This window comes from Furipterus horrens, unplaced genomic scaffold, assembly GCF_987537825.1.
Source record: "Furipterus horrens unplaced genomic scaffold, mFurHor1.1.pri manual_scaffold_7, whole genome shotgun sequence".
NCBI classification, from domain to species: domain Eukaryota; kingdom Metazoa; phylum Chordata; class Mammalia; order Chiroptera; family Furipteridae; genus Furipterus; species Furipterus horrens.
The window spans coordinates 130,153,234-130,181,016 of record NW_028327177.1 but is presented as its reverse complement, the minus strand read 5'-3'; the positions used below and the strand labels follow the sequence as shown (position 1 = coordinate 130,181,016).

General features: G+C 46.6%; 1 protein-coding gene across 2 annotated transcripts in view; it reads right to left on the bottom strand.

The window, feature by feature from the left end:
• Positions 1-4,089: 4,089 nt before the first annotated feature.
• The window catches only part of CMTM7 (CKLF like MARVEL transmembrane domain containing 7), a 48,085-nt gene continuing 24,391 nt past the window's right edge, over positions 4,090-27,783 (bottom strand). Inside the window, exons 2-5 of one of the 2 annotated variants that reach the window (XM_090284429.1) lie at positions 17,220-17,393; positions 10,691-10,789; positions 8,034-8,115; positions 4,601-4,688 (exon numbers count right to left, since the gene is read on the bottom strand). In XM_090284429.1, coding sequence (XP_090140555.1) covers positions 4,675-4,688; positions 8,034-8,115; positions 10,691-10,789; positions 17,220-17,393 — 369 coding nt within the window. In that variant the 3' untranslated portion in view covers positions 4,601-4,674. Of the gene's footprint in view, positions 4,689-8,033; positions 8,116-10,690; positions 10,790-17,219; positions 17,394-27,783 lie in introns of both variants that reach the window. The other variant, XM_090284430.1, reaches the window with a different exon arrangement.

The window sequence follows — 27,783 nt, the reverse complement described above, 5'->3', positions numbered from 1 at the left end:
ACATTCTGCCAGGTGTGTCCAAACCACCTGGGCTCTATCGCTGCGGAATTCAGGGCCATGCATGTGTCCTGTATCCTTCATCAGGGGAAGGCCAACTAATCTGTTCCCTCCCTTCCCCCCGGAGGGATCTAAAAAATAAAGTGTTAGCAATTTCCTGCTTAGGCTGCAAGCCAAGAACCTGGTATGATGGCAGCAACACTGGTGCTGTTGTGGAAACGAAGGTGGCCACCTTCTTTAAGCTTCCAGAGTACACACGAAGCTCCCAGCTTCTGTTGGCCTGACAGTGTTCAACTTCCAGGAAGCTTTGGAGCTTTGCCTGGCAGCCCCGGCTGCAGGAAACATTGCGTGAGAAGACCATGTACTTTTCTTCTCCTAGAAAAAGGCATCGTTTCAATTGTTAGGGGTGGCAAGCTTTAAGGGTAAATGCCATCCTCAGTTCTGTATGTGACTGACCCTTATGTGAGCCACCAACAGGGGTCGCAGTGAATGTACGCCATGAGTAGGTTCTTGCAAAAGAGCAGCAAACAGTGCAAGCCAACAAACAAAAAACAACTCTCCCGCAAACCACAAAACTACAGCCAGTCTCTAGTAAGTGTAAGAATATTTGGAGCTTCCTGGGCGGGGCTGAACTATCAGTCTTCCTTCACTGCAGTCTTCCAACGCCGCTCCTGAGTGAGGCTGTTCAGGCAGATGCCACATGTCCACTTGAGGTCCAAATAAAATGTACGAGTTGATGCATCAATTCTGAACGCTGGATTGGTCAAGTTCGACTTTTCGGAAGCCAGCCCCCTCCGCCAGGGACCAAAGACGGCGCTTCTCCCCTTTGGCCACAAGAGGGCGCGCGCCGCTAAGGGAGGCCGCGCGGCGCGGGTCTTTGGCAGCCACTTGCCCCTTAGGGTTTTTTTTTTCGCTAAAGGAAAGCTGCGCCGGATTGGGAGCACTGGCAACGCCCAGGCAGACGCAGCTGTTGGCAGGGGATCCCGGGGACTCCCCAGGAAAGGACCCCGTTCCGCGCGCTGCCCCGGGGATTCGGGAGGAAGCAGCTGCCAGGCCAGCGAAGCCTCCACTGGCCCATCGCTTGGGCCCTGGCTTCCTGCTGCCCAACCCCCACCTCCCGAGAGACCGGGCGGCGTCCAAACGGAGGGCCCGCTGGCTGCATCTGCACCCCACACAGGTTTGGTTTGGCCTGGAACGTACCCTAAAAAGGTTTACTTGGCAACATTTAAAAGTCAGGAAATATTTAGCCTAAAAATCCAGATTTCCACTCCTTGTGGTCACTTCGGGGCCACCACGTACACCCCTGCCTGGGAATGAGGTGTTGGTCAGATCAATATCCAGTGTGACTATTATTCTGGTTATTATCACTCTCCAGAACTGGGCCAAACGGCACACTTCGTACCGTAACATTTCCTTTTTTGCACAACTACATGGAGTTCATCATGGTCTTTTAAAAAATTCACATACTTTTCTACGTACACAGAAAATTACAATAAAACCCAAACGACACACAAGTTGCTTCACTCTCCTTACAAGGTGCAGAGGCACCCAGTATTCTCACTGTGGTCTTCAGGAGGAAGGCCCTCGGTCCGTCTGCCCGCCCCATCCAACCTGGGCAGGATGCCCATCCATCCACCGGTGCACAGCAGCAGCCAGCCTGGCAGCTCCTTTCCTCAAAGTTAGGGGCGGGTCCTAGGTTTTATTTTATTTATTTTATTTTAGCAGAGAACTTCAATCTAAATCATATGTGAAATCCAGTATATAAAGCAGGAAATATGCTATTAATATGTATCACCAATTTCCAACATTTACTTAGTATAAAGTCAGTTCATAAGACTAGTTGGATCAGTTTGAAAAGTCCAGTTTGGAGTAAGGAGATAACTGGGCTGTAGCCTTCTTTGGATTCATCCTGCTGCTTTTTATCAATTGTGCCGGACGGAGAGGTCCCAGCTCACCCAGACAGTGGTGGCAGGTGTCATAGCAGCTGGCCTCACACGCTTGTCCTCAATGAGAGGCCACAGGCCCCGGTTCCCTGAGGGCTGCCCACAGTGAGGGAGCCCGTGCGGGTCCCAGTGTCAGCGTTTCCCTTTGATGACAGCAGAGTGTGCGTTTTAGGGGCTAACGTTACGTTTTGCCCATAAAATCCGTTCTCTGTGAGCCCGCTGAAGCACCTGAGTTCACAGGAGAAACGGCCTCACTGTGGAAAGTGGTAGTTGCCGAGGGGCCCCAAAGACCTGCTGTTTCGATGGCAACACGTTTGCTTTTCAGACTAGGGAAGAGGGGCTGGGGGTAGTGCCCAGGGGATGGGCCAGCGCTTGGGCCCTTCATGGTCCCGGCTGGAGGCCCAGGCTGCTGACCGAGCAGGTAAACATGTCTGGGAAAGAAGCTTCTCTTCTCAGCTGCAGCACAAGGGGGGGCGTCAGGGCCAGGCACACAGAGGAAGCCAGTCAGCTCCGGTCCTGCTGGAACATCCCAGTGACCCGGGGTGGGGTGGTCACAGGCTGGGGTCCAGGAGACACCAGACCTGGACTCAGATCCTAGTTCTGTCTCTTCCCTCACATCCACTCAGCTTTCTCCTCCAGTCTCCAGCTCCAGGGCCAATATGTTCAGGATAGGCGGCTTCTTGCCCCACAGGGCCCTCAATGTCAAGGGCAGGCCGTCTTGCCGGCACACCCCACCCTGCTACAGAGAGAACCACACCAAAGCCGTCTTTGAGAGCAGCAGCCTTCCTTGTGGGTGGTGAGAGAACACCCGTGGCAGATGCGTGCCCAAGAGAGAGCACCAGCCTGCCCCGCCCCTCCCTTCCTCTCCAAGGGCCAGGCCAGGCTGAGAGAGCCTCTGCGGGCCAGGGACCTGGCCGCTTGCGGTAGAGGATATGGGCAGACCTGCTTTGGCCACAGGTTCCAACACCTCCTGGCACCTCAGGCTGCCACAAAGAGCCAGGGCTGCCTCTTGGTCCTTGGGGCAGACCCCAGCTCCCTATCCTCCCTCCATGGGTCCAATGTCCCTCCCCTCACATCTTTGCCTGGTCCTGCCTGGCTGTGAGGGCTCGATGGGTCCCCTCCCTGGGCTGGGAGCTGGGGCGGGGGTAGAGTTTGGGTGACACGTGGGCACTGCCCCCAGGATGAGGAGTCCCAGAGGGCCTGGTTTAGAGAAGATGAACAGGTCACACAGCCTGTGGTCTCCAGGACCTGTGATGCTCAGCTGTCAGGACATGGCGCTGGCCCCTGTGTAACTGGGTCTGTCTTCCCCCATTCAAGCTACTTCAATGTCTAGGCAGAGGTCCTGTATCACCTTTAAAAAAAAATTGGGGTAGAATTATATGTAACAGAAAATTTACCATTTTACAGTTTTTAGGCACACGGTGTAGGGGCATTAATGACATTTACATTACTGTGCGACTGCTGCCACCACGCATCTGCAGAATATTCTCTTCTTCCCGAATGGAAACTGTCCCCATGAAACACTTAACCCCCCGTTCTGTCTCTCTGACACCCGTAGGTCCCTCATGTAAGTGACGTCAGCACGTGCTGCTTTGTGTCTGGGCTATTTCATTTAACACGGTGTCTTCAAGGTTCATTCACGTGGTAGCATGTGTTCCCATTTCCTTCCTTTTTAAAAAAATGTTATTTTTAGAGAAAGGAGAAAAAGGAGGAAGAGGGAAACACTGTTGTGAGAGAGAAACATCGATCAGCTGCCTCTCATGCGCGCTCCACGTGGGGACCTGGCCTGCAACCCAGGCATGTGCCCTAAGAATCGAACTGGCGACCCTTTGCTTTGTAGGATGACATTCAATCCTGTGAGCCATGCTAGTCAGTGCTTGAAGTTCCTTCATGTTAAAGGTGGCTGTGTTGCTTTGAGTTCTGCTGTGTTTCTTGCATGAACACTACTGGCTTCCACCCTGGAAACCAGTTCACTCTGCTAACATGCACATTTTGAGAGGCACTGTCTCCTCCATCCTTTAACTCTTCTTGCCTCCAGTGGGCGGTCTCCAGGTAGCATCATTCCATGAGCCTCATGGGCCCCTTCACCTCACTCCTGGTTTTCCAGCCAGCCTTCTTCTGGTTTAGTAAGAAATCCTTCTGCAATATGTCAAGTCAATATTTTATTTAAAAAACACAGACACACACACACACAACGGTCACGAAGGCAGAGTGGGGAAAGGAGACTGAGATCTAGTCTCTGGGGACAGGCTGACCACAGCGCTCCTACAGGCACGCCTCGCTTTAAGAAAGAGGGCATCTTCAAGACCAGATTCGCACGCGAGATAAGTTACGAAAGGGCTTTGTTTCTAGAGGCAGACTTACAGTAGCTCCACTCCCCCAAGGAATGGGGTTTATGCAGGAGTATTCAGAAACCCCTCCACCAGGCTAAGTGGGGTCACCAGTCCCTGAGGCAGTTTGAAAAGCAGAAGGGAGAGACCCGATTCCCTGGAGGCTGCTATTCTTTCTCCGGTGGGGAGGAATGTTCTCCGAGGAAGATGGCAGAGAGCGCTTCGCAGCAGCTGAGGAGCTCAGAAGGCAGGGGAAGGCCCCCTCCTGTGCCCATCGGCCCAGGCAAGACTTTGGCACAGGACACAGGTTCAGAAGTCGTTCCCAAGGTCACTGGCCCACTGATCCTCCTGTCTGCTGGGCTGGCCCTGCGGGGCCTCTTGCGGGCCCAGAGGCTGTGGTGGCCTCAGACGGCTGCATCTGGGGAAGGAAATGGCGAAGTGAGGATGCTGGCCAGGGCCGGGCCCACGCAGCAGTTGCACAAGGCAGGCCGCCTCCCGTGCTGCCCGGGCCACTGCCTTCCTCCACCCGTGCCCACTGTCCCTGGGATTATTTTATTCTTTTAAAATACATTTCTAAAAAGGAAAAGTATGAAATAGGGCAGAGGGGATTTCCACCCCAGGCTTCCTCCTCAGAGGTACACAAACCCTGTTAGCTGTTTCCTTGGGTTCTTCCTCCACAATTTAAAGTAACAAATTTATACCAATATTTATAGATGCACCACTGTTAGATGTTACCTATTAACATTTTTTTTTTACATTGTTTTTTCTTAAACAGCTTTACTGACATATAATTCACACACCATAGACTTCACCCATGGCTTTTACTATATTCACTATATTCACAGAATTGTGTAGCCATTTTGGAACGTTTTCGTCACTTCTAAAATAAACCCCATGCCTGCTGATAGGTACCCCTGTGCCCCACCTCCCCCAGCCCTAAGCAACCACTACTCTGCTTTCTGCCTCTGTGGCTTTGACTATTTTGGACGCTTCACATACGTGGCGTCCTACCACGTGTGGTCTTTTGTGACTGGCGCCCGTCCTGCTGACCTCAGCCAGTGACTCCTGGAAGGAAGCTGAAGCTCTGCTGTGACTATCTTTCTGCAGGGCAACTCACACCACACAATGTGTGTGCTTTGATAGGCTTAATGTGTGTCTGTCTTTTTTTTTTTTTTAAAGAAAAAGAACAAAGAAGAAAGAGGCGAAGTGCGAGATCAAAGAAAGAAGTGGATTAATCAAACTAGCTGGTTCAAGTTTCCAGCAATTCTCAGTAAAAAATACTAGGTATAGGGATATTTTTTTTTTTTTTTTTTTCAGTTTAAAAAGTTTATTAGTGAGATGTACATTGTTTTTTCTTTCTTTTTTTTTTTTTTTTTTTTTTTCAGATTTAATGTGTTTTATTGATTAAAATATTACATTTGTGCCCCTTTCCCTTCCCTCTGCTCCCCTCCACCCGGTGGCCCCCTCCCTCCAGTTGTCCCCCCCTTTTAGATTATGTCCATTAGTTGTGCTTACAGTTCCTCCCAACCTCTCTCCGTCTATTCCATTCCCTCCTACCATGATCCCCAATTCCTATATCATCTCCCTCCCTCTCCCCACTCCCCCTCCCTGTTGGCCTCCCCCCACTATGTTTCCCTTACCCACAGTTCCTTTTCCATTCTCGTTGCCTGTTTCGTTTGCCTTTGTTTCATCTCCCTAGCTTCTGTTTTTTAAACCAGTCCCTTTAACTTCTCATATAACAGTGGTTTGGATCTAATGAACTCTTTCAGTTTTATTTTGTCCTGGAAACACTTTCTCTGTCCTTCTATTCTGAATGACAATTTCGCTGGATAGAGTATTCGTGGTTGTAGGTTTTGGATTTTCATTACTTTGAATATTTCTTGCCAGTCCCTTCTTGTCTGTAGGGTTTCCCTTGAGAAGTCAGCTGATAGTCTAATTGGGACCCCTTTGTACATAATTCTTTTCTTCTCTCTTGCTGCTTTTAAGATTCTCTCTTTATCTTTAATTTTTGACATTTTGATTATAATGTGTCTTGGAGTGGTTCTCCCTGGGTCCAGTCTCTTGGGAACTCTCCTTGCTTCCTGGATCTGCAAGTCTATTCCCTTCCCCAAGTCTGGGAAGTTCTCCTTTATTATATTTCCACTCAATTTTTCAAGTTCTAGTTCATCTTCCTCATTCTCTGGCAAACCAATGATTCTTATGTTGGGCCTTTTATAGCTGTCCCAGAGGTTTCTGATCCTCTCATTGTTGCTTGCCATTTCCTCTCGCTGCATTGGCTGACTGCTTGTTCCTTCTCCATATTCCAGTTTGTTGAAATGGACTCTGGATTCCTCACCATCTGTCTCGTATGTGGTTTTGTTCCTTTCGTTATGAAAGTTTTTCGCTTCTTTCATATCTTTTTCCTGCTCTTTTGTGAATTCTGTAAGCCACCTGATGACAATGGCCCAGAACTGAGCCTCTGACAGGTTTCTTATCTGTTCATCTGTCAGGTTCTCTATCTGCTGCCTGGTGAGTTGTGTTACCGGGATCTCTATAGTTGCCTGCCTCATTTTGACAGATGCGTTTTGTTTTCCTGGGCCGGCTGTCGGGGGCAGGGGGCAGTGCCTGCGTACGCGTCACAAATCAGCGACCGCTGGCGCCTGCCTGTCCGCGACCTATTTCGCAGCTCTGTGGTGCTTTCTGTGGGGGCGGGGGGTCCAAGATGGATTCACACAGTTATTCAGCTAGGAGACCGGGATCCGTCCTCCCGCCCCCCTGGGCCTCACTGTTCAAGGCGATGCTGCGGCTGCTCCCCAGCGCCCGGAGTCACGAGTCACGCAAGCCAGGGGCTTGATTGGAGTCGCGCACGCCAGGGGCTTGATTACCTCCAGGATTTTTCGCCGCCCCGCCCGCCGCTCCGCAAACAGCTTTGCCTTCTTTAACTCTTACCTGCCCAAATGGCACCGCTGGTTTATAACTTCATATGTTGGGCTTCCGTGTAGCTTTATTTTCTGGAATTTCTAGTTATCCTTTGTTTTAAAGTAGTTGTATTCCACTATAGTTGTAGAGGGAGACCTAGCGTGTCCGTCTAAGCCTCCATCTTGGCCGGAAGTTCGGTATAGGGATATTTTTATAAGGATGTTCATCACGGCACGTCATAGTAGCAAATAATTAAAACAACAGCAATAACAAAAACTGATGGAGACAAGGAAACTATGGCACAGACACGCAATGGAGTCGAAGCAACCCCGGGAACCATGGAGAATGCCAGGGAAGCGCACCTCCTGATGTGGGGAAGATGGCTGATAGGTCACGTAGGAGGGAAAGATCAGATTACAAAATAACAAATCCAGTTCTGATCCTTTTCATCAAAGCAACCTGTATCTCTCCCCCCCCCCCCCCCTTTATCCAGCGAGAGGAAATCCTGGAAGGAAAGACACCCAGCAGGTGCTATTTCTAGATAGTGTGATGGCAGATGGTTTTTTAAAAATCTTTTTCTTATTTGCATTTTCTAAATGTTCTATATTTTACTTTTGTCATTAGGAAGCATTTAAAGAAAACGCTTCTCTCTCAGAGGCTGAAACACTAGGGCTTCTCTGGGTTTGGCGGGATGGCCCGAGAGCAGAGGGTCTTGAGTTACGTCTTTCCTCCGGGCTCCTGTGCTCGTACGGCCTCCTCGCCAGCAGGCTGTTCTCTGTTGTGACACCCCAGAACAGGCTGTCCTCCTGTCCCTGAGCACAGGGACCTGTCAGAGATCATCTGTGTTCAGACAACCAGAACTCACCTGCTGACTGGGTCACACAAGAGATCTTGTAGGACAGCCACACGCTTGCCAGGCAGAGGAAGGTGGCCGCGAAACCGAAGACCTACACAGGAGAGAGAGGAGAGGGAGTTCCCAGGCCAGGGGCCAACCGCAGTCTTCCTGCATCTCATCTCTGTGCCTTTCCCTGTCCTGACGGTGACTGATGGCCGGGAGGGAGCTTGGGGAATCACCTGACCCAAACACTTTGTTCTTACTCAGGTGGAGAGATGAGGCCCAGGTCCCCCAGCTGGGACCCAGGTCAGGCCTGGCCACCAGGTCTCCAGCCCTCAGCCCTCGCTCTGGGCAACTTCAGTGCCCCTGTTCAGGTTTATGCTTCAGCTGAGCTGGGGCCAAGCCACTGTACTGTACTGAGCCTGGGCTAATGAGAAGGAAAAAGGTAGAACTGTACATTTTAATCAGGGTTTAAAAATTTTAATGTTCCATTGAATTTCATCGGTGTGGTAGCATTGCTGGAATTTCATTCATGATGGTTTCTGTCTGGCCTTATAGTTGTGCAGGAGCTGAGGCCTCTCCATCTAGTCTTACCATTTAGTCTAAATAATATTAGACTAAAATAGGTTCAGACAGAGCCCCTTTCCTTTCTGAGGGTCCACCCAGTGCTCAAGTGCGGGGGCCTTGCCCCATCCAAACTCCTCCTCTGTGCATGGGGAGCACGGAGCCAGAGAGGAAAAACCTCACATGAGGCTCGCCAAACGGGCAAGCAAGAAGCAGGCCCACACTCTGGGCCTCCAAAGCCTGGAGTCATTTTCCTATTAGTGAACACATCTGGCAGCTGTAGCTAAAATTTACTGAGCACTTACTATGTTCCCACCAGTCTTCTAAGCCCTCAGGTGTGTTAATTCCTTTAACCTTCACAGCTCTGCCAGGTGGACCTGCTGTTACCCTCCCAGCCCCTCATTTTACACAAGAAACGGAGGGACAGGAGGTCACTGATTTTGCCCAGGGCTGCAGAGACAGCAAGGGCCAGCCCTGGGATAGGAGCCCAGGGAGTCTGGCTCCAGAGTCCACACTCTCCTCTACCCTCAGACTTGTGAAAAGCCTCAGGCTGCCTGCGTTGCCACTAAGTGCCCCGCTGAAATCATGGCTGGCTTCCAGGAGGAATGGTTCAGGACGAAGGGCAAGATTTTCAAGCCTGCCTGCGGGTTCGCATAAGCGGCCACCCCCAGGGCCCACACCTATCTCCCTCTCCCCTGGGTGTTTCCTTGGCTCCTTTTGTACTGATTGTCTGCACCACATAATTAGCCTATTAGAGCCTGTTCGGGCCTCTCATTGTCTGTTCTGCACAATTAGCACATTATATACCATCCCGGTCTCCAACTGTCTGCGCTGCATAATTGAACAGTTTATTCTAATTGCTACATAATGCTATTCTGGACGACAATGCTTTGTTTGCTAATTGTTTCACGGGCCTTAGCCTTGACCCCTGAGCTGGATCACCACTTTCTCATAAGCAAGGACCCTATCGTTTTATTTTTCCTGGCTTCCCCCAGGGAACTAGATGGTGCATGGTAAATGGGGTTTATTGGGATTCCAGGGCTAACACCGTTATGTGCGGCCTGAATCATAAAACCCAGTGGGAATCTCCTGGTGTGGTCCCGGAATACCGTGAGCACAGGTTTTCTTCGTGGCCACTCCACCTGCCTGTCTGTAGGTGGGCAGGTGGTAACCACACCTCTCCCTGGAGGCTGTAGGAAGGGGGTGCAAGGTGGTGGATGGAAGGGGGGCTGTGGGAGACGCTTAGAGGGCAGTGTAGAGGAGCGACCTTCTGCCCATGCCGACCTTCAGAGGGCAGACTCTACCCCTCGGTGGAATTCCAGGCACAAACCCATTCTCAGCCGGGAGTCTGGAGAATTTGTAAATGCAAGAGTGACTGTCACACAGACAGCTTTTCTTAAAACTCATTTTAAAAATCTTGCCTGCTCCTTAATGAGGCAGATCAGTACTGTCCCCCAAGCCACCAAACTGTAAACAATTTGCTACATCAGTAATCAGATGACAGGCATCTATAAATCTTTTAAAACAATGGTGCGCACATATGTATACACGAGTTTGTATATGTGTGATAAACAGAAATAGCTCCCACAGCACCGTAGTTTTGAACATTTCTATGCTACTTCTACTTAGGCTATCAGCTGGCTCAATTTTCACGTTTGAAAGGTATAGGAGCGTTACTTCCTGGTCTGAATGCCACTAAAAATGAGGTTTGGCAAAGCTAGGACTGATGCCCGCCTCACTAACTGATCCCAGTCCTGTTCCCCTGGGCCCAAAGGGGGCTCCAGAATCTTACTCTGCAGAGGCCTGAGGCAGTCAAGAGCAAATGGCCACAACGGGCATGTGATTTAACACCTACTCGCCACCTGACTTCAGTAGTGGCTGCAAGAGACAGGCCGGGGTTGCTGGGCCATTTGTTTGTCAACAGCTGTGATGATTCACCCCGAGACCCTCTGCTGGGGGCCCAAGTTTAAGGATCTCTGGAGATGGGGCTGGCTGGATCAAAGTGGGTACCGATTCTGCGAAAGGCCCCAGAAAACAATCCCTTCGCCGCCATCCCCATCAGGGAGAAAATGAGCATTCAAAATGTGAATTCACTGCCGAAGGCTCCCCGAGAAGGTCCTCACCGCTGCGGCTACCAGCTCGCTCTGGTTGTAACTCTTGGAGGCTGCCACGATGGACGCGATTAGGAGGAGCAGGGTACCAATTAAATAGTGCAGGAGTTCCTGGGGGCAAAAACAAAGCACAGCAGTGGGTAGGGAGGTCCACTCCTGGTCCTTGGACATCAACTGGGCACCAGAAGAGAGGAGCAGAAGGGGAAGGAGTGTAACACCCTGACAGGAGCAGTGGGCTCACAGGCAACAAATGCATAACGCTGGCCAAGATGAGGCCAAGGCCAAGGCCAAGGCCAAGGCCAAGCAAGAGAGAAAAGATGCCAGGCAGGCAGGGAGAAGGGGACAACAAGGCAGGATGCGTCTCGTGTGAGAAGAGAGAGCCATGGGGGGCTGCTGCTCTCCTCAGATCAATTTGTAGACACTACTTTGACCTCTGGCCCAAACGACTCAAAAGCAAACGAGCTTGTCCCAACTCCCTGGCTGGAGAGTTTACACAAGGCTCCAGCCCGCAGAAGTGAAGCCCCCTAAGGAGATAGGTTCCATTTGCTTCTGCTTCCGAGAATGTTCTGGGCTCACAGTGAGCTGGCTTTGGTGGCTGCCCAGAGTGTCGCCCGTTCTGAGAACAGTTTTTTAGGTGTGGACTTGAGAGGTGCTTGGCTTCCCCGGACTCGGAGTCAGAGCCTGGAGTGCAGCCAGCGGCCCTTCTGTGACGTGCTGGGGTGTGTGGTGGGAGCTGGCTTGCTCTCCGCAAGGAGCCTCAGGCCAAACTCTGCCGCTCGGTCTGCAGGCAAGATGCCTGCCTTTGTCCTCCCCTTGGTCCACGGGGCCATCCATGCACTTTCCAGGGCTAGAATGTCATTCAGCAACATGGAAACACTTGCACCTCATCCTTCTTCCTCCCCAGGAAACACCAGGTCAGAGCACAAGTGGCCTTTAGGGCCATTCACAGTACTCACTCCAAATCTAGAGTGTATCTATCCATTATCGGTCTTCAACGGGAGTTCAGAAACGACTGCTTCATGATGTTCTGCCCATCAGGGTAGGTGGCTATTCAATTTGGGAAAGCATTCTACTTTTAAGCTGCAGTTACTGTGAAAGCCGTGCAAAATCAAAGACCCTGATTTCTCCTTCAGCAACTGGAAAAGGATATCACAAGGTAGACCACAGATACTTTGACGAAGAGAGTACAGTAGTCCCTCTCTATATAGTAGTTCACTTATCAGGGGATTTTAAAAATTATTATATTTAATTATTTATCGTGGATTTTTCGCTATATCGCAGAATTTTGCAGTACTGTACAGTAAATACTGAAGTAAATGTAAGGTTCCTATTTCGCGGATTTTCACCTATCACGGGGGGTGGTGGTGGTCTAGAATGTAATACCCGCGATAAATGAGAGATCCCTGTATTAGTAACTGGAAATTCCCTATCTCCAAGAATCTCACATACAAAGAAAGAAGACTATGACATGGGAGAGGGGAAATGACCTGAGAGAGTTCTAAATAGAAGGTGGCCTAAATTGTACTTAGCTAAAAAGTGTGCGGCTGAATTTATTCTTCCAACATTCACGTGCCCTTCAGTCCACCCTCACTCTTGTGCCCCAGCTTTTATTCCCTCCTTTGCTTGTTCATTGTCAGCATCAGGGAAGTCCAGAGGAATTTGTTCTCAAAAGAAGCAAAAATGTGTCATAACTATGAAAGGGGCCTTACAACTTAGGAACACAAAAGAAATTTCTCTTAAAATAACATAGTGGGTAATAGCATTAAGTGTGAATGATTAAACAATTGAGTCAAGAAGCAGAGGTTGCCCTGGCTGGGGTGGCTCAGTGAGTGAGCGCCGGCCTGTTAACTGAAAGGTGAGTTTGATTCCCAGTCAGGGCACATGCCTGGGTTCAGGGCCAGGTTCCTGGTTGGGGGCATGTGAGAGGCAACTGTTTCTCTCTGCACAACGTGTTTCTCTCCCTCTCTGTCTCCTTCCCTTCCCCTTGCTCTAAAAATAAATAAATGCAATCTTAAAAAGAAAGAAGAACAGGAAGAAGAAAAAAGAAGAAGCAGATGTTGTCACACTTGGTTTTAAAAAAGATCCAACTTATGTTTTCTATAGGAGACACACTTTATAGTAAAAAATACAAGTAGATTGAAAGTAGAAGAATAAAAAAGATATGTCATTCAAATAGTAACCAAAAGAAACACAGAATGCCTACAGTTGTATCAGACAAAATAGATTTTAAAACAAAAAATATTACCAAAGATAAAAAGGGACATTTTATAATGATGAAAACGTCAATACATCAGGAAACCGTAACAGTTATAAACATATATGCACCTAATAACAGAGCAACAAAATACATGAAGTAAAAGCTCAAAGAAATGAAGGGAGAATTAGATAATTCAAAAAAAAAAATAGTTGGAGGCTTCAATATCCCACCTTCAATAATGTTTAGAACAACTAGGGAGAGGACCAACAAGGAAATAGAAGATTCAAACAATATTAGAAAACAACTAGATTTAACAGACATCTATGAAACATTCTATCCAACAAAAGAAGAATATACATTCTTCTCCAATGCACATAAGACATTCTCCAGCATAAACCGTAGGCCAAACCATAAAACAAACCTCAGTAAATGCAAAACGATTGAAATAATTTGAAATATGCTCTCCAACTACAATAGAGTAACATTAGAAATCAATAGCAGATAGAAATTTGTGAAACTCACAAATTTGTAGAAATTAAGCAACACATTCCTAAGCAATTAATGGGTCAAAGAAGAAATCACAAGGAAAAAACTTGGAGATGAATGAAAATGAACACACGATATAGCAAAATTATGGGAAGCATAAAGCAGTGCTCAGAGAGATATTTATAGCTGTAAATGCACCTACTAAAAAAGAAGAATGCTATCAAATTAATTACTTAACCTTTACCTTAAGAAGTTGGAAAAGAAGAGCAAACTAATCCTAAAGCAGGAGGAAAGAAGGAAATACAGATTGGAGCAGCAATTAATGGTACCAAGAACAGAAAAACAATAGAAAAAATCAATGAAGGCAACAGCTGGTTCTTGGAAAAGATCAACAGAAGACAAACCTTTAGCTAGACTGATCAAGAAAAGATTTAGAAAGAGAGGGGAAAAAAAATTCAAATGACCAATACTGGAAATGAAGGAGGGGACATCCTAATGATCTTACAGAAATAAGAAGGATTTTAAAAGAATACTATTAACAACTGCATGCCAAAATTAGATAACTTAGATAAAATGAACATAGTCCAAGAAAGGCATACTACTGAAAATGACTCAAGCAGAAACAAACAATTTGAATAAATCTATAACCAGAAGAATTTGAATTAATGATGAAAAAAATCACCCACAAGAAAAGTCCAAGTCCACGTGGCTTACCAGCTCTTCACAAAATCTTCTACAAATGAGAAGATGAGGGACTACTTCCCAAATTATTCTATGAGGCTGATGTTACCCTGATCACAAAACAAGACACAGGTGTCACAAGAGAACAACAATATCTCTCATGAATGCAAATGTGAAAATCCTGAACAAAATACCAGCAAACTAAATCCAGCTACATATAAACTGGATTTTACACTATGATCAAACAGAATTTATCTTAGTAATGCAAGCTTGGTTCCGCATATTAAAATCAATCTAATACACCATGTTAATAGAATATTAATGAGAGAAAACTCACGTGATTATCTCAATAGACAAAGAAAAAGCATTTGACAAAATCTAAGACCGTTTCATGATAAAACACTCAACGAAGTAGGACTAGAAGGTAATTTCTTTGATCTGAAAAATAGCATCTACTGGAACCCACAGCTGGCATCATATTTCATGATGAAAGATGGACTGCTTTCCTCTTAAAGTCAGGAAAAATGATAATGATGTCTACTTTTGCCACTTCAATTCAATATTCAACTAATTTTTTGCAATAAGGCAAGAAAATTAAATAAAAGTCATCCAGATTGGAAAGGAATGTAAAACTATCTCTATTCACAGATGGCATGATCTTGCCTATAGCGAATCTCAAGGAATCCACTAACTATCTATTAGATCTAATAAATTAGTTCAGCAAGGTTGAGGACACCAGATCAACATTAAAAAATTAATCATATTTCTATCCATTTGCAGTAAACAATCCAAAAAATAAATTAGGAAATTAATTACATTTGAAATAGCATCAAAAAGTAAGGTATTTAGGAACAAATTTAACCAAAAAGTTCAAAACTTATACTCTAAAAAATATGAAACACTGTTAAAATTATATTAAGAGATCTAAATAAATTGAAAACCTCCCATTATCATGAATCACAATACTTATTATTGATAAGGTGGCGACAGTTTCCAAACTGATTCACTGCAACTCCTCTTAGAATATCAACTGACTTCTTTGTAGAAACTGAAAAGCTGATTCTAAAGTTCATATAAAATTGCAAAAGTCCAATACAATCCTAATAAAGAAGAACAAACAGGAAGAGTCACACTTAAAAATATATATATATATATATATATATATTTATTTATTTTTAGAGGGGAAGGGAGAGACAGTGAGAGGAACATCAACATGTGGTTGCCTCTCACTTGCCCCCAACTGGGGACCTGGCCCCCAACCCAGGCCTGTGCCCGGACTGGGAATCGAACCAGACACAGGCCAGTGCTCCATCCACTAAGCCACACCAGCCAGGGCGAGTCACACTTCTTAATTTCAAATTTTACTACACGTCTACAGTAATCACGATAGTTAGTAATATCACTGCAATAGAATTGAGTCCAGAAATAAATCCATGTGTTTATGGTCCAACTAATTTCCAATAAGGGTGTCAAGACAATTCAATGTGGGAAGAATAGCCTTCCCAACAGATAGTGATGGGACAACTGGATATTCAGATGCAAAAAATGAAGTTCAATCCTCACCTCACACTATACGGAAAATTTAACTCAAAACAGATCAAACATCTAAACGTTACAGCTAAAATTATGAAACTTTAGAAGAAAACAGAGAGGCAAATCTTCACAGTTTTGAATCTGGCAATGGCTTTTAGATACACCAAAAACACAAGCAAAGGAAGAAAAATAGATAATACAGATTTCATCAAAATTTAAAACTTGTGCTTTAATAAACACTATCTAGAAAGTGAAAACAACCAGCAGGATGGGAGAAAATACCAGCAAGTCACAATTCTGATAAGGGACTTTTAACTAGACTATACAAAAAACTCTTACCACTCAATAATAAAAAGACAACCTAATCAAAGAATGGACAAAGGATCTGATAGACAGTTCTCCAGAGAAAACAGACAAATGGACAAAAAGCACATGAAAAGATGATTGACATTATTAGTTATCAGAGAAAAATACAAAGTAAAACCACAAGATACCACTTCACACTCACTAGAATGACTATAATCTGAAAGTCGGAAAATAACAAGCGGTGACAAGGATGTGGAAAAACTGGAACCTGAGTACATTGTTTATGGGAATGTAAACTGGTGGACCACTTTGGTAAATAGTCTGGCATCCCCTCCAACAATTAAATGTAGTCACCATGTGACCCAGCAATTCCACTCTTAGATATACTCCCAAGTGAAATGAAATCATGTCTACACAGAAAACTTGCACATGGATGTTCATAGCAGCATTATTCATAATAGCCAAAAGGTGGAAACAACTCAATGCCCATAAATGGTGAATAAATACATAAAATGTGGCACGTCCATTCAATGGACTACTACTTGGCTAGGAAAAGGACTGAAGTACTGACACATGCTACAACAAAGATAAACCATGAAAACACTCTGCTAAGTGAAAGAAGCCAGTCACAGAAGACCACATATATAATTCCATTTACACGAAATGTCCAGAATAGGAAAATTTATTAGACAGAGAGTAGATTAGTGGTTGGTCAGAGCTGGAGGGGACCACGGGTAGAAGGTGACAGCTAAAGGGCATGGAGTTTTTTTCTGAGGTCACGAAATGTTCTAAAATTGATTGCGGTGATGGATGCACAGCTCTGGGAATATACTAAAATCTAGTGCACTATCCACTTTTAATGGGTAATTGTATGGCCTGTGAACTAGCTATCAATAAAGCTGTTTTAAAAAATAATAAAAGTAGGAAGAAAAAACCCTGGCAACTTTGAAATCTTTCCTCAGATTCTTCCACTCCATTTTAGCTGACACATCTGATCATTCAATACTCACAATGGTAAAAAATACCCATCACCTCCATCACGTTCCTCCTTCCTTCAATGTTCCTCCTCCCAATCCACACACACAGCCCCCTATCCGTCACTTGAGAAAATAAACACTGGGGTGAGAGGCAGAGCCTTCTTGTAGCCAAATGGTGAGTTTTAGAAAGCAGTGGGACATCGGGCAGAGCTGTCCACCAAGCAGTGGGAAATTCAGAGCTAAGCAGCTAAGGATGGTGCAAGAGGTGGGAGGGGCAGACAAGAAGGACGCCGTGGGGTCTCCGTGCCCCAGCTAATACCCTGACTTCTGCGTGGAGAACAGGGCCAGGCCACTCCCTTACCGACAGGGGCCAGCTGATACAGGTGAGCACGCGGTAGAGGCGGAAGAGGTGGACCAGGTAAAAGGCGAGGATCATTATCAGGTTGCAAATGGTGACCACTTCAAAGTATCTGAAGGCACTGTGTCCGGTCCACAGAGAGCTGCTCACGCAGATGAAGGCAATCAGCAGGGTGACCTGAGACACAAATACAGGCATGTCAGAGAAATGCACCCAGGGGACAAATGGCAAGAAAACAACAGAAACACACACGACAACAGAAAACTGAGGAATTGCTGTGGTTCGGATATTGCCTCACAAATTGGCTGGAGGACTACAGTTTTCTGTAGTACAAGCTTTTAAAATACATGCTGGTTTTGAATATTAAGAACAGCCGTGGGTGGCTTTGTCCTGAAAAGAACAAGCAGAACAATTTCATTTATTTGCTAGACTCCACAGAGTAAAGATACAGTCACTGCACCTCGGGTTTGCATATTTGGTTGAATTGTAGGATATCTGACTGTTTTAGACCCACAAAGATGACGACTCATGTTACACCCGAGCAGTTGGCAGACAATGTTACCGTTTACTGACACCTGGTGTACATGATCTCATGGAGGCCTCGCAGAACTCTGCCAGGTAGATGAAATTGCCCCCATCTGGGGATACTGAGGCACACAGGTTCAATAAGTAGCCCCAAGGCTACCCAGCTTGTAATCAGCAGAGGTGGGATTTGAACCAAAGTCTGTCCAACACCAGGGACCATGTTCCTTCCTCTCTGTTAGATGAGGTTTTTTGCCTTCTAAAAATGGCAGCTCTCACCATAAACAAGCTGAGGAGGGTGGATATGTATCAAATGTATAGGAATCCTGGTTACAAGTTGGTGCTTGGTTGCCGCTGGGCATGTGGTAAGAACTCACTTGCTAAGTCTATTGTTGCGTGAAGGAAGGAAGGAAGGAAGGAAGGAAGGAAGGAAGGAATGAACAAATGAATGAGAAGAATCAATAAATTAATGACCTATTAATGAATTAACAGTTCAGGTAACTGATTAGCAATATAAGAATACTATAGGAGAGCAGATTTGGAAGAGGGTAAAGAAGATTCTGAGTTTTCATTAAGGCCACTCAAAGAGATAAATTCCTCCTCACGCATAGGTGTTAAACTTATGTAAAAATCTTAGGATCTATTTTAAAAGCACAACTAATTTTCGACAAAAATTAGTTTTTTTCTATTAATTATATTTTACTGTTATTACAGTGGTCCTAATTTTTCCCTTTGCTCCCCTCCACCCAGCGCCTCCCACTCCCTCAAGCAATTCCCCCACCATTGTTCATGTCCATGGGTCACGCATATAAATTCTTAGGACAACAATTATTTTATGCTGCCTCTTTCCAATAAAACAGTGATTTTCAAAGCACATGCACCTGTGTGATTTTGTGTCCTTTGGTAATGTCTGGAGGCATTTTTGGTTGTCACACTGTGGTGGGGGGTTGCTATTGGTATGCAGTTGGAGAGGCCACGGCTGTTGCTAAACACCCCACAAAGGACGGTCTCTATAAAAAGAACGACCCAGTCTCCTATGCGGCCCAAGGGGTGTGCTGCGGTGGAGAAACCCTGCTGTAGAAAATGTGAGTCTGTACTGAGAAGGAAATCACAAAGTGGATCTAATGCTGGTTAAAGTGGTCAATGCCGAAGAATGGTCTATTTTCTAAAGCCCCTCGTTTCTAGCATACTACCAAGCTCCTCCGTCATAGGTACAAGAGTTGGAAATTAATTGTCTCTCTGCTTGAAGCTTAAAGCGGATATGAAGAATGCTCTGCCTAACAGATCAAAGCAGCAGAGTGTGGCTTTGACAAGAAGGGACCCTCAACACCGGCGTGTTTCCCTTTGCTAATGAGCAACATATTTTCATTTTCTCGGTTCCTCTCCAGCCAGTCAGCCAGGGTGATAGAATGAGTCATGCCTTGAGGTCCCTTCAAAGCCAAGGGGAGGCTTTGCTTCTGTCAGGAGTGTGCGTGCTGGCCATCAGCCCCCACTTCCAGGGGAGCCTGTGGGTCTCAGTCCGGCACTGACCCCTCATCCCCTGCGGCATTTTTATTCAAGACCTGCCTTAAAATGTACACCATCCGGGATTAGCCAGTGCGCTTCCCAGGGGAAGAAGCAATTCTGCACCTCATTTAATGCAAAGATTAGAATAATTTTTACAACCCTTCATCTGTGACAGAGTAGCTCTTACTCATGGTGACACAGACATGTGGGAGTTTCCCAGTGACCAAAAGGGGCCTGGACAGGTCTCCCCCTCTGTGCTCCCAGGTTGAATACTATGCATCAGGGAGTACATTACTGCTCTATCCCAAGCCATCTCAAACCTCTCTGGGAAACTGGTCTGTGAAATGAGACTTCTTGAATCCTGTCCATTTGGCCCGCGTCTGCCTACCATGTTCTCTTAAGAAAGCCCAATTTTGGAAAATCTCATTTAGACAGCAGAGGGTGTGTGCTTACGCATGCTACCGAAAGCTTTCTTTTGCCCTGGGATTCTCCCATTCCTAGTTTAGATAGCCAGCATCTTAAGCCAGTGCACTTGAAAAAAAAAAAAAAAAAAAGATTTGATTGACACTGAACTTTTCAAGAACTCTTCTAAGACCAGCGGGTGACCTCTGCAAATGCTGGAGACGCCTGAATCTTTCATATCCATGCTCGGGGACCACCAGAAAGGTGAAGCAGAAGGAGGAACAAGATAATGGTGGAGAAAAAGGCCCAAGGGTGTTGGTCGCCAAACCCCCACCCGGCCCTCTCAGGACCTCTCTTCTTCTTTGTTAGGAAAGCAGATCCACAAACATCCTGACTTCAGAGATGACCCATGGGAGTTCTGACCTGAGGACTGAGTTAGGAAGACTGGGGGTGGGGTGGGGGTGCCTCTGGAAAGATAGGTGTGGTTCTATGTAGAGTAGCTGAAGTGTGATACTGCCCAAAGGCGTAACTTGCATCTCAGGGTGTCTGCTAGCTTCCCTCACCAAGGTCTTTTCTTCTATATTGAGCTGTCATGAGTGTTTAAAATAGAAGATCTAACATAAATGTCCATTAAAAGTCATGTTGCAAGAACCCTCAGCTCAAAGCAAGGGTCTCACAGACCAGCCCAAGTGACTGTTTAAAGTCACTAGCGTCACCTCAGATCAGAAACCAGCCCCCTCTGCTCCAATCTGTGTCCCTTCTGACTCCATATCGTTGGAATTCTTACCAGGAAGTGCCAGTAGCAGTGGGTTTCATTATCACAGAGATGGAGCAAGCTGTTCCCCAAGAGAAGCAATTGTCCCCTGAGAACTTTGGAACTAAAACAAGCTGGTCCTAACGCCACAGCCAGGCACCAGACAGCTTGGCCACGTTCTCAGCTGGGTGGTATCCCTTGTTAGGGCCCAAGACGGGCCACCCCAGATGTCCCACAACGCCATATTGACTCCTTTGAATTAAGGTTACTTGATAAGCAGCCGGTACCAGAAGGGCACCTTGACCCTCCTTTGTCTCCTTGAGGGCAGGAATTAAATCTCCCCTCTGACAGGTATCTTCCCCGCTCCAGGAGGGCTGAGTGACAACCTTACTCTAAAACTGAGAGATCCTGAGCCGAAGAGTTCATAAACACACTTGTGTACAAAAAGGCGACTAGTTTGATCACTGAGCCTCATTTTATGATCTGAGCACCACATTGTGATTTTCCCACGCGTGTGTATTATTTTTTCCACCTGTTAATCTAATCTTATTATTTTATTACTAGTTCTGCCATAAGAGCAAAATAAAGGTAAGTGGGGGGGGGGGGCAGTATTCTCCCCTTCCCTGACATCCCTGAGGAGGAAACGGAGTTCTGAAGTCTAAGAGCGACGACTGCCGGAGAAGACTCAGGAGGCAGTGTGTCCAGGAGACGTTTTCCCCTGAGCTGGACAGCAGAGGTCTGTGGTGGCCCAGGGGCCCTGTGCTTGCTGCCTGCAGCCTGCGCCCTCGGCAGGCCTGACCCTCCATGCTCCTGCCGGTCTGCTCCACGGAGTGCGCCTCTGCCTGGCTGATGATGGCATCAGACCCCTTTTGTTTTCAGAGCCCTGGGCTGGATGCTGGCAGGTCACTTTACTCTACCCTCTCTTAAGAGCTTTTATTCTGACCCTGGAGTAATGTTTCAGTGAGAGAGACAGGCAGGAGGAGGGGAAGTAACTGATGAAAGGCAACATCAAAAAGTCTCAGTCCCAACTCGAAGAGGCTCTTCTGGAAAAGCACAGGAGATGAAAGCCAGGCTTGTTCAAAAAGTCAGAGATGTGAATGATGACTTAGCAATTGGAAACCGCACAGAGATGTAAGAAGGCCCATAAATGACTTTGCTTGGCAGTGGGCAGGCAGGAAGAGGAATCTGGAACATTCCCAACTCTGGCTGAATTCTGCCCCTGGGGAGTAGGCAAATTTAGCCCTGTCTCCAGGTTGAAGCCCCCCTACCCCCCCAGCCATCACCAGGAAAGAGCCCTGGGGCAATCTCATTAACACCCACTGGGAGAGAGAACCCTCACCCTGGCTTACTTCCTCTGGGCACCGCTGTCTCCCTCACACATCAGACTTCTGCTACAAGCTCCTTCCCGCCCTCCTACCCCCAGCACACAGTTTTCTTCTGTATTCAAACTAAAAATGCCAATGAAAACACAATCTAGAAAACACTATGTCAGGGTGTCGGGTCCAGGGCTGGAGCAGCCAGGTAATGCATTGGTTTCAGAATCTAACCATGTGGCAAAGTCACCTGCAGTATGCTGAACACCAAGCCTGTGCTTCTCTGAGCTGGGAATATTTCGGGAAGGCCAAGTAAGAAGCTGTGAGCAGTGGTTGCTTCTGGGGAGGAGAATGAATTATTTAGTGGTCTAAAAATTGGCTTATTTTGTTCTTTTGTATTATAAAGATCACGTTAAGTTGTCAAATAACATTTTCTTTTATGACGTGTCTCGGAGATCTTTAAAGGCACATATACAGATCTGCCCTTTTCTTTTAATTTGCTGCAGCTTTATTTGACCCAGGGTTTCTCAACCTTAGCATTACTAAGATTTGGGGCTTTTGGGGGGTGGGGGCTGTCCTGTAGGATGTTCAGCAGCCAGAAGCAATGACTAAAAACGTCTCCAGATATTGTCAAAGGTCCTCTGGGGGCAAAATTGCCTGCGGCTGAGAACCACTACTTTCAACAGCCTTTTATTAATGGGTGTTTATCACATCTCTAGTTTCTTAAAATACAGACAATTTTGCAAAAGTATCCTTTGTATATGTATGAACATTTCTGGGGGATTCTTGGAAGTAAAATTACTGGATGAATGCATATTTACATTAAGATTTCGGTGTTTGCTGCCAAAATGTTATCCCCCAAAGACAGGAGATTCCCTGCACAGGAAATCTTGCCAAGACAGATTATTACAGTGTTTAAAAAGAATGAAAATAATATCATTTTATTCAATCTTCATTTCCCTGATTACTAGTTGGTTGACTGTCTTTTCATATGTTTATTGGTCATTGCCTGTTCACATTTTTGGCCTATTTTACTATTGTTTGTATTTTTATTATAGATTAAAGAAGTCTATATTCTGCACATTAACCTACTATGTCTTATACATATCACAAGTAATTCTCTCAATCCCTCATTTGCCTTTATTTTCAGACTCTGATTTTACTAAAGTTTAACTTTTTATGCAGTTAAATCTATGCCTCACTTTTTAAAGCTTCGGGATTTTGTGTGTTACTCTTCACTCCAAGATTATAGAATATCCTACATTAAGAAGAAGTATTTATTCCCTTTACTACATATAAAACTTACACCTCTTTTTTTAAGTCCTCACTCAAAGATATACTTACTGATTTTAGAGAGAAAGGAAAAGGAGAGAGAGAGGAAGGGATGAGGGAAGGAGGGGGAGAGAGAGAGATCGGTTGCCTCTTGTACCTGACCCAACTGGGGGTTGAACCCACAACCTAGGTATGTGCCCTGACCAGGAATCGAACTTGCAACCTTTTGGTGTATGGGACAATGCTCCAACCAATTGAGCCACCCAGCCAAGGCAAAACTTTCACTCCTTTAAGGGTGTGGGATTTATTTTTGTTGATGGCATGAGCTAGGGCACACATTAGGGTTCTAACTTAACTAGTCAATCGATTGTACTAACAGTATCCATTGAATAGTGTAACCTTTCCCTGCTGGTTTGAAAGGCTGACTTTTATACCAGCTTCTACTTGCTCACTTCCAATCCACTGTCCGCAGAGCAACCATCAACTTTAAAACTCCTTAAGCCTTAAAACTTTAAATGCTTCAATAGTTTCCCATACTCTTAAAACATGTAAAAATCATTTAATGAGGCCCAAAGGGGCTGCAGGTTCTGTTTCGGCTGCCTCTGCTTCTCTGGGTACACTCTGCCCTTTAGGAGGGTCCCCAGTATCCTCCCTTATGGTGCCTTGGCAATCAGTGGTGTTTAGCTCTGTGTTTGTTGGTTAAATATCTCTGTGTTTGTCAGTTGTTTACTACCCTTCTCCCCAACTCAAAAGCAAGCTCCACGAGTATGGGGACCCCATGGGTTTCACTCTTACCCTCTGCTCCCAGCAGCATGCCCTGCACGTAGTAGGTACTCAATTCAACACTGGGTGAATGAACACTCGCTGCACATCAAGCTCTAAGTGCATGTACTTGCCAGTTTTATCATGATAGGAACCTATAATGTAGGTGCTGTTATTCTCCTCACTTTATAAAAAGGGAGCTGAGGGACAGAGACATGAGTGATCTTCACTGATCATACAACTGGCGAGTCTGGAGCCTAGGGATGGACCTAGCCAGGCAGCCTGCAGTGGGGCAGCCTCTCGTTGCTATGGCAATGATGGCCCTCAGCACGCAGCCGTGTCTCCAAAGGGCACCCCAGTCTCAACAATGGTTACTGAATGTGTGTCAGCAAAACTGATCAGGACAGCCCTGGCTGGTATGGCTCAGTGGATTGAGTGCCAGCCTGCGAACCAAAGGGTCGTCGGTTCAATTCCCAGTCAGGGCACATGCCTGAGTTGCAGGCCAGACCCCCAGTTGGGGGTGCGTGAGAGGCAACCACACATCGATATTTCTCTCCCTCTTTTTCTCCCTCTCTTCCTCTCTCTCTAAAAATAAATAAATAAAATCTTTAAAAAAAAAGTGAACAGGACAGAGAGGAATGAGAGGGGCAGGTATCCTGAGGCCAGAGCCACAGAAGGCCCGGAGGGTACAGGAAGCCTTAGCCCAGGTAGCACAGGAAGTGTACAGGTTCAGGCAATGAATGGGAGCCACGAGGGATGAGGAGTCAAGAGGATCAGCAGGAATAGCCACCTACTGAACACGAGTAGGTAGCAGGTGGGGTGACACTAGCTCCTTTCATCCTCACAGCAGCCCCACCATGGCCAGGTGGCACCATGCTCAAACCTCAGCCCTGATGAAGGACCAGGGGTGGGTCACACAGATGGTAGGGGATGGAACCAAGAAGCCAAACCAGATCTAACTGATTCCCACAGCTCAGTGAGGAGTGAGTGTTGCACAGGGGTGAGCTCATACCCAGCCCATGAGCTCACACGTATTATTCTTCCTTTTCAAATACTGGATCACTCTGTCTATATCAATATAGTTGAATACCCCACTTTATAAAACTGTAAATATTTTATCATCTGTAGATGCCACACATTCAATTATTCTGCTTCAGAGAGACCCCTTCTCCTTGCCCAGCAAGGTGTATATTTTACCTGTTATTTTTCATTGTTACCCCTTGAATGGAAGCCCCATGATGAGGAGGCCTTCTGTTTTGGTCACTGTTGCTTCTCCCCAGTGCCCTGATGGTACATGGCTTCTCCATAGATATTTTGTTGAATAAACAAAGGCACAAACGAATGAATGCAATTCTCTGTCTGCTCACTCCTGCTCACACTCCTGCTCACTCCTGCCTTGTGTCTGTAGGGGAGAGGCAGGTGAGTAGAGGAAGGTGAAAGCATCACCCTGGAGAGGTCCTACGTGTAACGTGCAGGATGGGACCGGCGGGCACACAGGCTGGGACCACGACTACTTCCCTGCTGTGTCCCCAGAGCCCAGCACACAGCAGGACTTCAACATAGGCAGACCTGAATTTGGGGCTGAACTTGATTCTCAAAGTGTAAAAATGGCCTGCAGGCTGAGTGCAGCCTCTGTTCTGTAGCCGCTTTTCCTGGGGTTCCCGGGGTTTGGGGGGAGGCAGTACCGAACACAGGGCTTCACTTTTAGGCACAGCAGACCAGGAGCTGCCTGAGTGGGTGTGGCCATGACAAGCAAACAGAAGGCCCAGCAGTTCAGCCACCCACTGAGATAAAACACAGAACAGGATTTGCGTCACAACAATACGGGAGCAAATGGGCCCAAGGGGTCTTTCAAGGGTGATGAAACGTCCCAAAATTGGATTATGGTGACGGTTGCACAACCCTGTCAAGTTACTACAAAATCATTGAACTGTACACTTAAAACTACTCTCTGTTAAGGTATGTGCATTGCACCTCAGTTAAGCTGTTAAACAATAATTTGGGGGATTAAGTGGGTAGTGATATATCTGAACAAGAATTGGGCAGCTGGGTGACGGGCACATAAGGGTTCATTGTGCTATTCTCTCTACTTTTGTATATGGTTGTATTTTCCATAATGAGAAAGTTAAAATATATAGTGCCCAATAAGCTCAAAGAAATAACGAAACTGCCATAAAGGGGAGAGCAGAGGGAAAAGTGAATTGAGATTTGCAGTCATCACTCTCACCATAAAGGCACAAGTGGAAGTTCGGCAGTTACTTTAATTTTTTATTTTTTATTAAAAATCTTATTTATTTTTAGAGAGAGGGGAAGGGAGGAAGAAAGAGAGGGAGAGAAACATCGATGTGTGAGAGATACATCAATTGCCTCTCGCACGCCCCCCACTGGGGACCTGGCCCGCAAGCCAGGCACGTGCCCTGACTGGGAATTGAACCGGTGACCTTTCAGTTCACAAGCTGGTGCTCAATCCCCTGAGCCACACCAGCCAGGGGTATTTTGCAAACTCCAAAGTCGTAGTTGCATTTCACGTGCATTCAGGTAGTGCGATGCCACGGGGCTTCATCCAAGGGCAGACAATGATTCCGGTTCCTTCCAAGAACCGGAATGAAAGCGCAACAGTTCACATCCCGACCACAGACAGACCAAGCTATGAGGTTGACAGCCACACAAATCACCAGCGCAAACAGCAATGCAGAGACGTGTGGACAGCGTGTCTGGTGTCGTCAAACACACTGCTGTCTCAAAGGGACCACGGGTCGCAAGTTGGTGCCCACAGCTTTCCACACTAACAGTGCAAGGTGGGCCGAACACAACTTGTCTGACTCTGCAAATAACAGAAGGAACATTCTGGAGCCACGGTTTCCCAGGACTGACTGGAAAAATGCCCAAGCTGCTCTGATCCATGAGGGAGAGGGTGTGGAGAGCAGATGTAGGCCCTGAAATGTCTGGACATGCATGGAATAATTTTATAAGTTAAACAAAGGTCCCACGTGAGCAGAAAAGGAGCAAAAAGTCTTACCCTATGGTGAGACTGATTCGTCCCAGCCAAAGCCAAGCCAGCTTAACGCCAGGTTAGCTGCCCCACCGCACTTCAGTTGAATTCCTTTTTCATCTTTTCCTCTGCCTGAGTCTCAAAAACACCCTTGACTTCCTGCCTTTCAGCAGCAAAGCAGCCACTTAAAGACCCTTCACCCAAATGCATGTTTACTCATGCATATTTCTTCTCCTTTCTGAGAGTATCTGGTTGGTCCTGGCATGGGGAGATGAAGGGAAACTCAAAGCAAGGCAGGTGTCCCAGTACATTCTGGGCTCTGAGGCTCCAGGTAGCGGGACACCCATGCAGGTCACCTTGTGAGGGGCACGGGAGCACCTGTCAGGCAGGCTTAGAGAGGGTTGGTGGGGCGCTCCTCCCCACTCACGGCACAGCCCACAGTGGTCATCCTTCTCTCCAGTCCCCGCCACTTGTTCCAGGACTGAGCCCCCCTCACGTCCCAGGGAGCACCCCTATTTTTCCAAAAGGGCCACAGCAACATCTTTGGTCTCACATGCTCTTCCAGAACCCTTGCTGCTCCTCAGCAAGAAGCAAACTCTATGTCCCCTCCCCTTGAACCAGGACAAAGTGACATTGCATGACTCCTACAGCTAGGCCATAGAAGACCTCAACACAACTTCTTCTGGTCCTCAGTCTTGGGCACTCACCTGGGGACCCCCTCCCCCCACCATATTACGAGGAAGCATAGATCTCTTGGAGAAGCCACGTGTAGGATTCCCGCCAGCAGCCCAGCTTTCGTCTTCCCAGCTGAGCCCCCGTCACTGGTGGAGCAAAGACAAGTCCCCCTCACTGCGCCCTGCCCAAACCCCTGACCCACAGAATTTGTGAGCATAATAAGCGGTTGCTTTACACCGCTACATTTGATCTGCAACCATAGTAGCTGGAGCAAACACTTAAACAAATAAAAAGGTCCCGCTTGGTCTGTTTTGAAAGTAGCACATGAATTGCTCTGGGTTTCATGTTTTGAGTCTTTGCAAAGAGAAG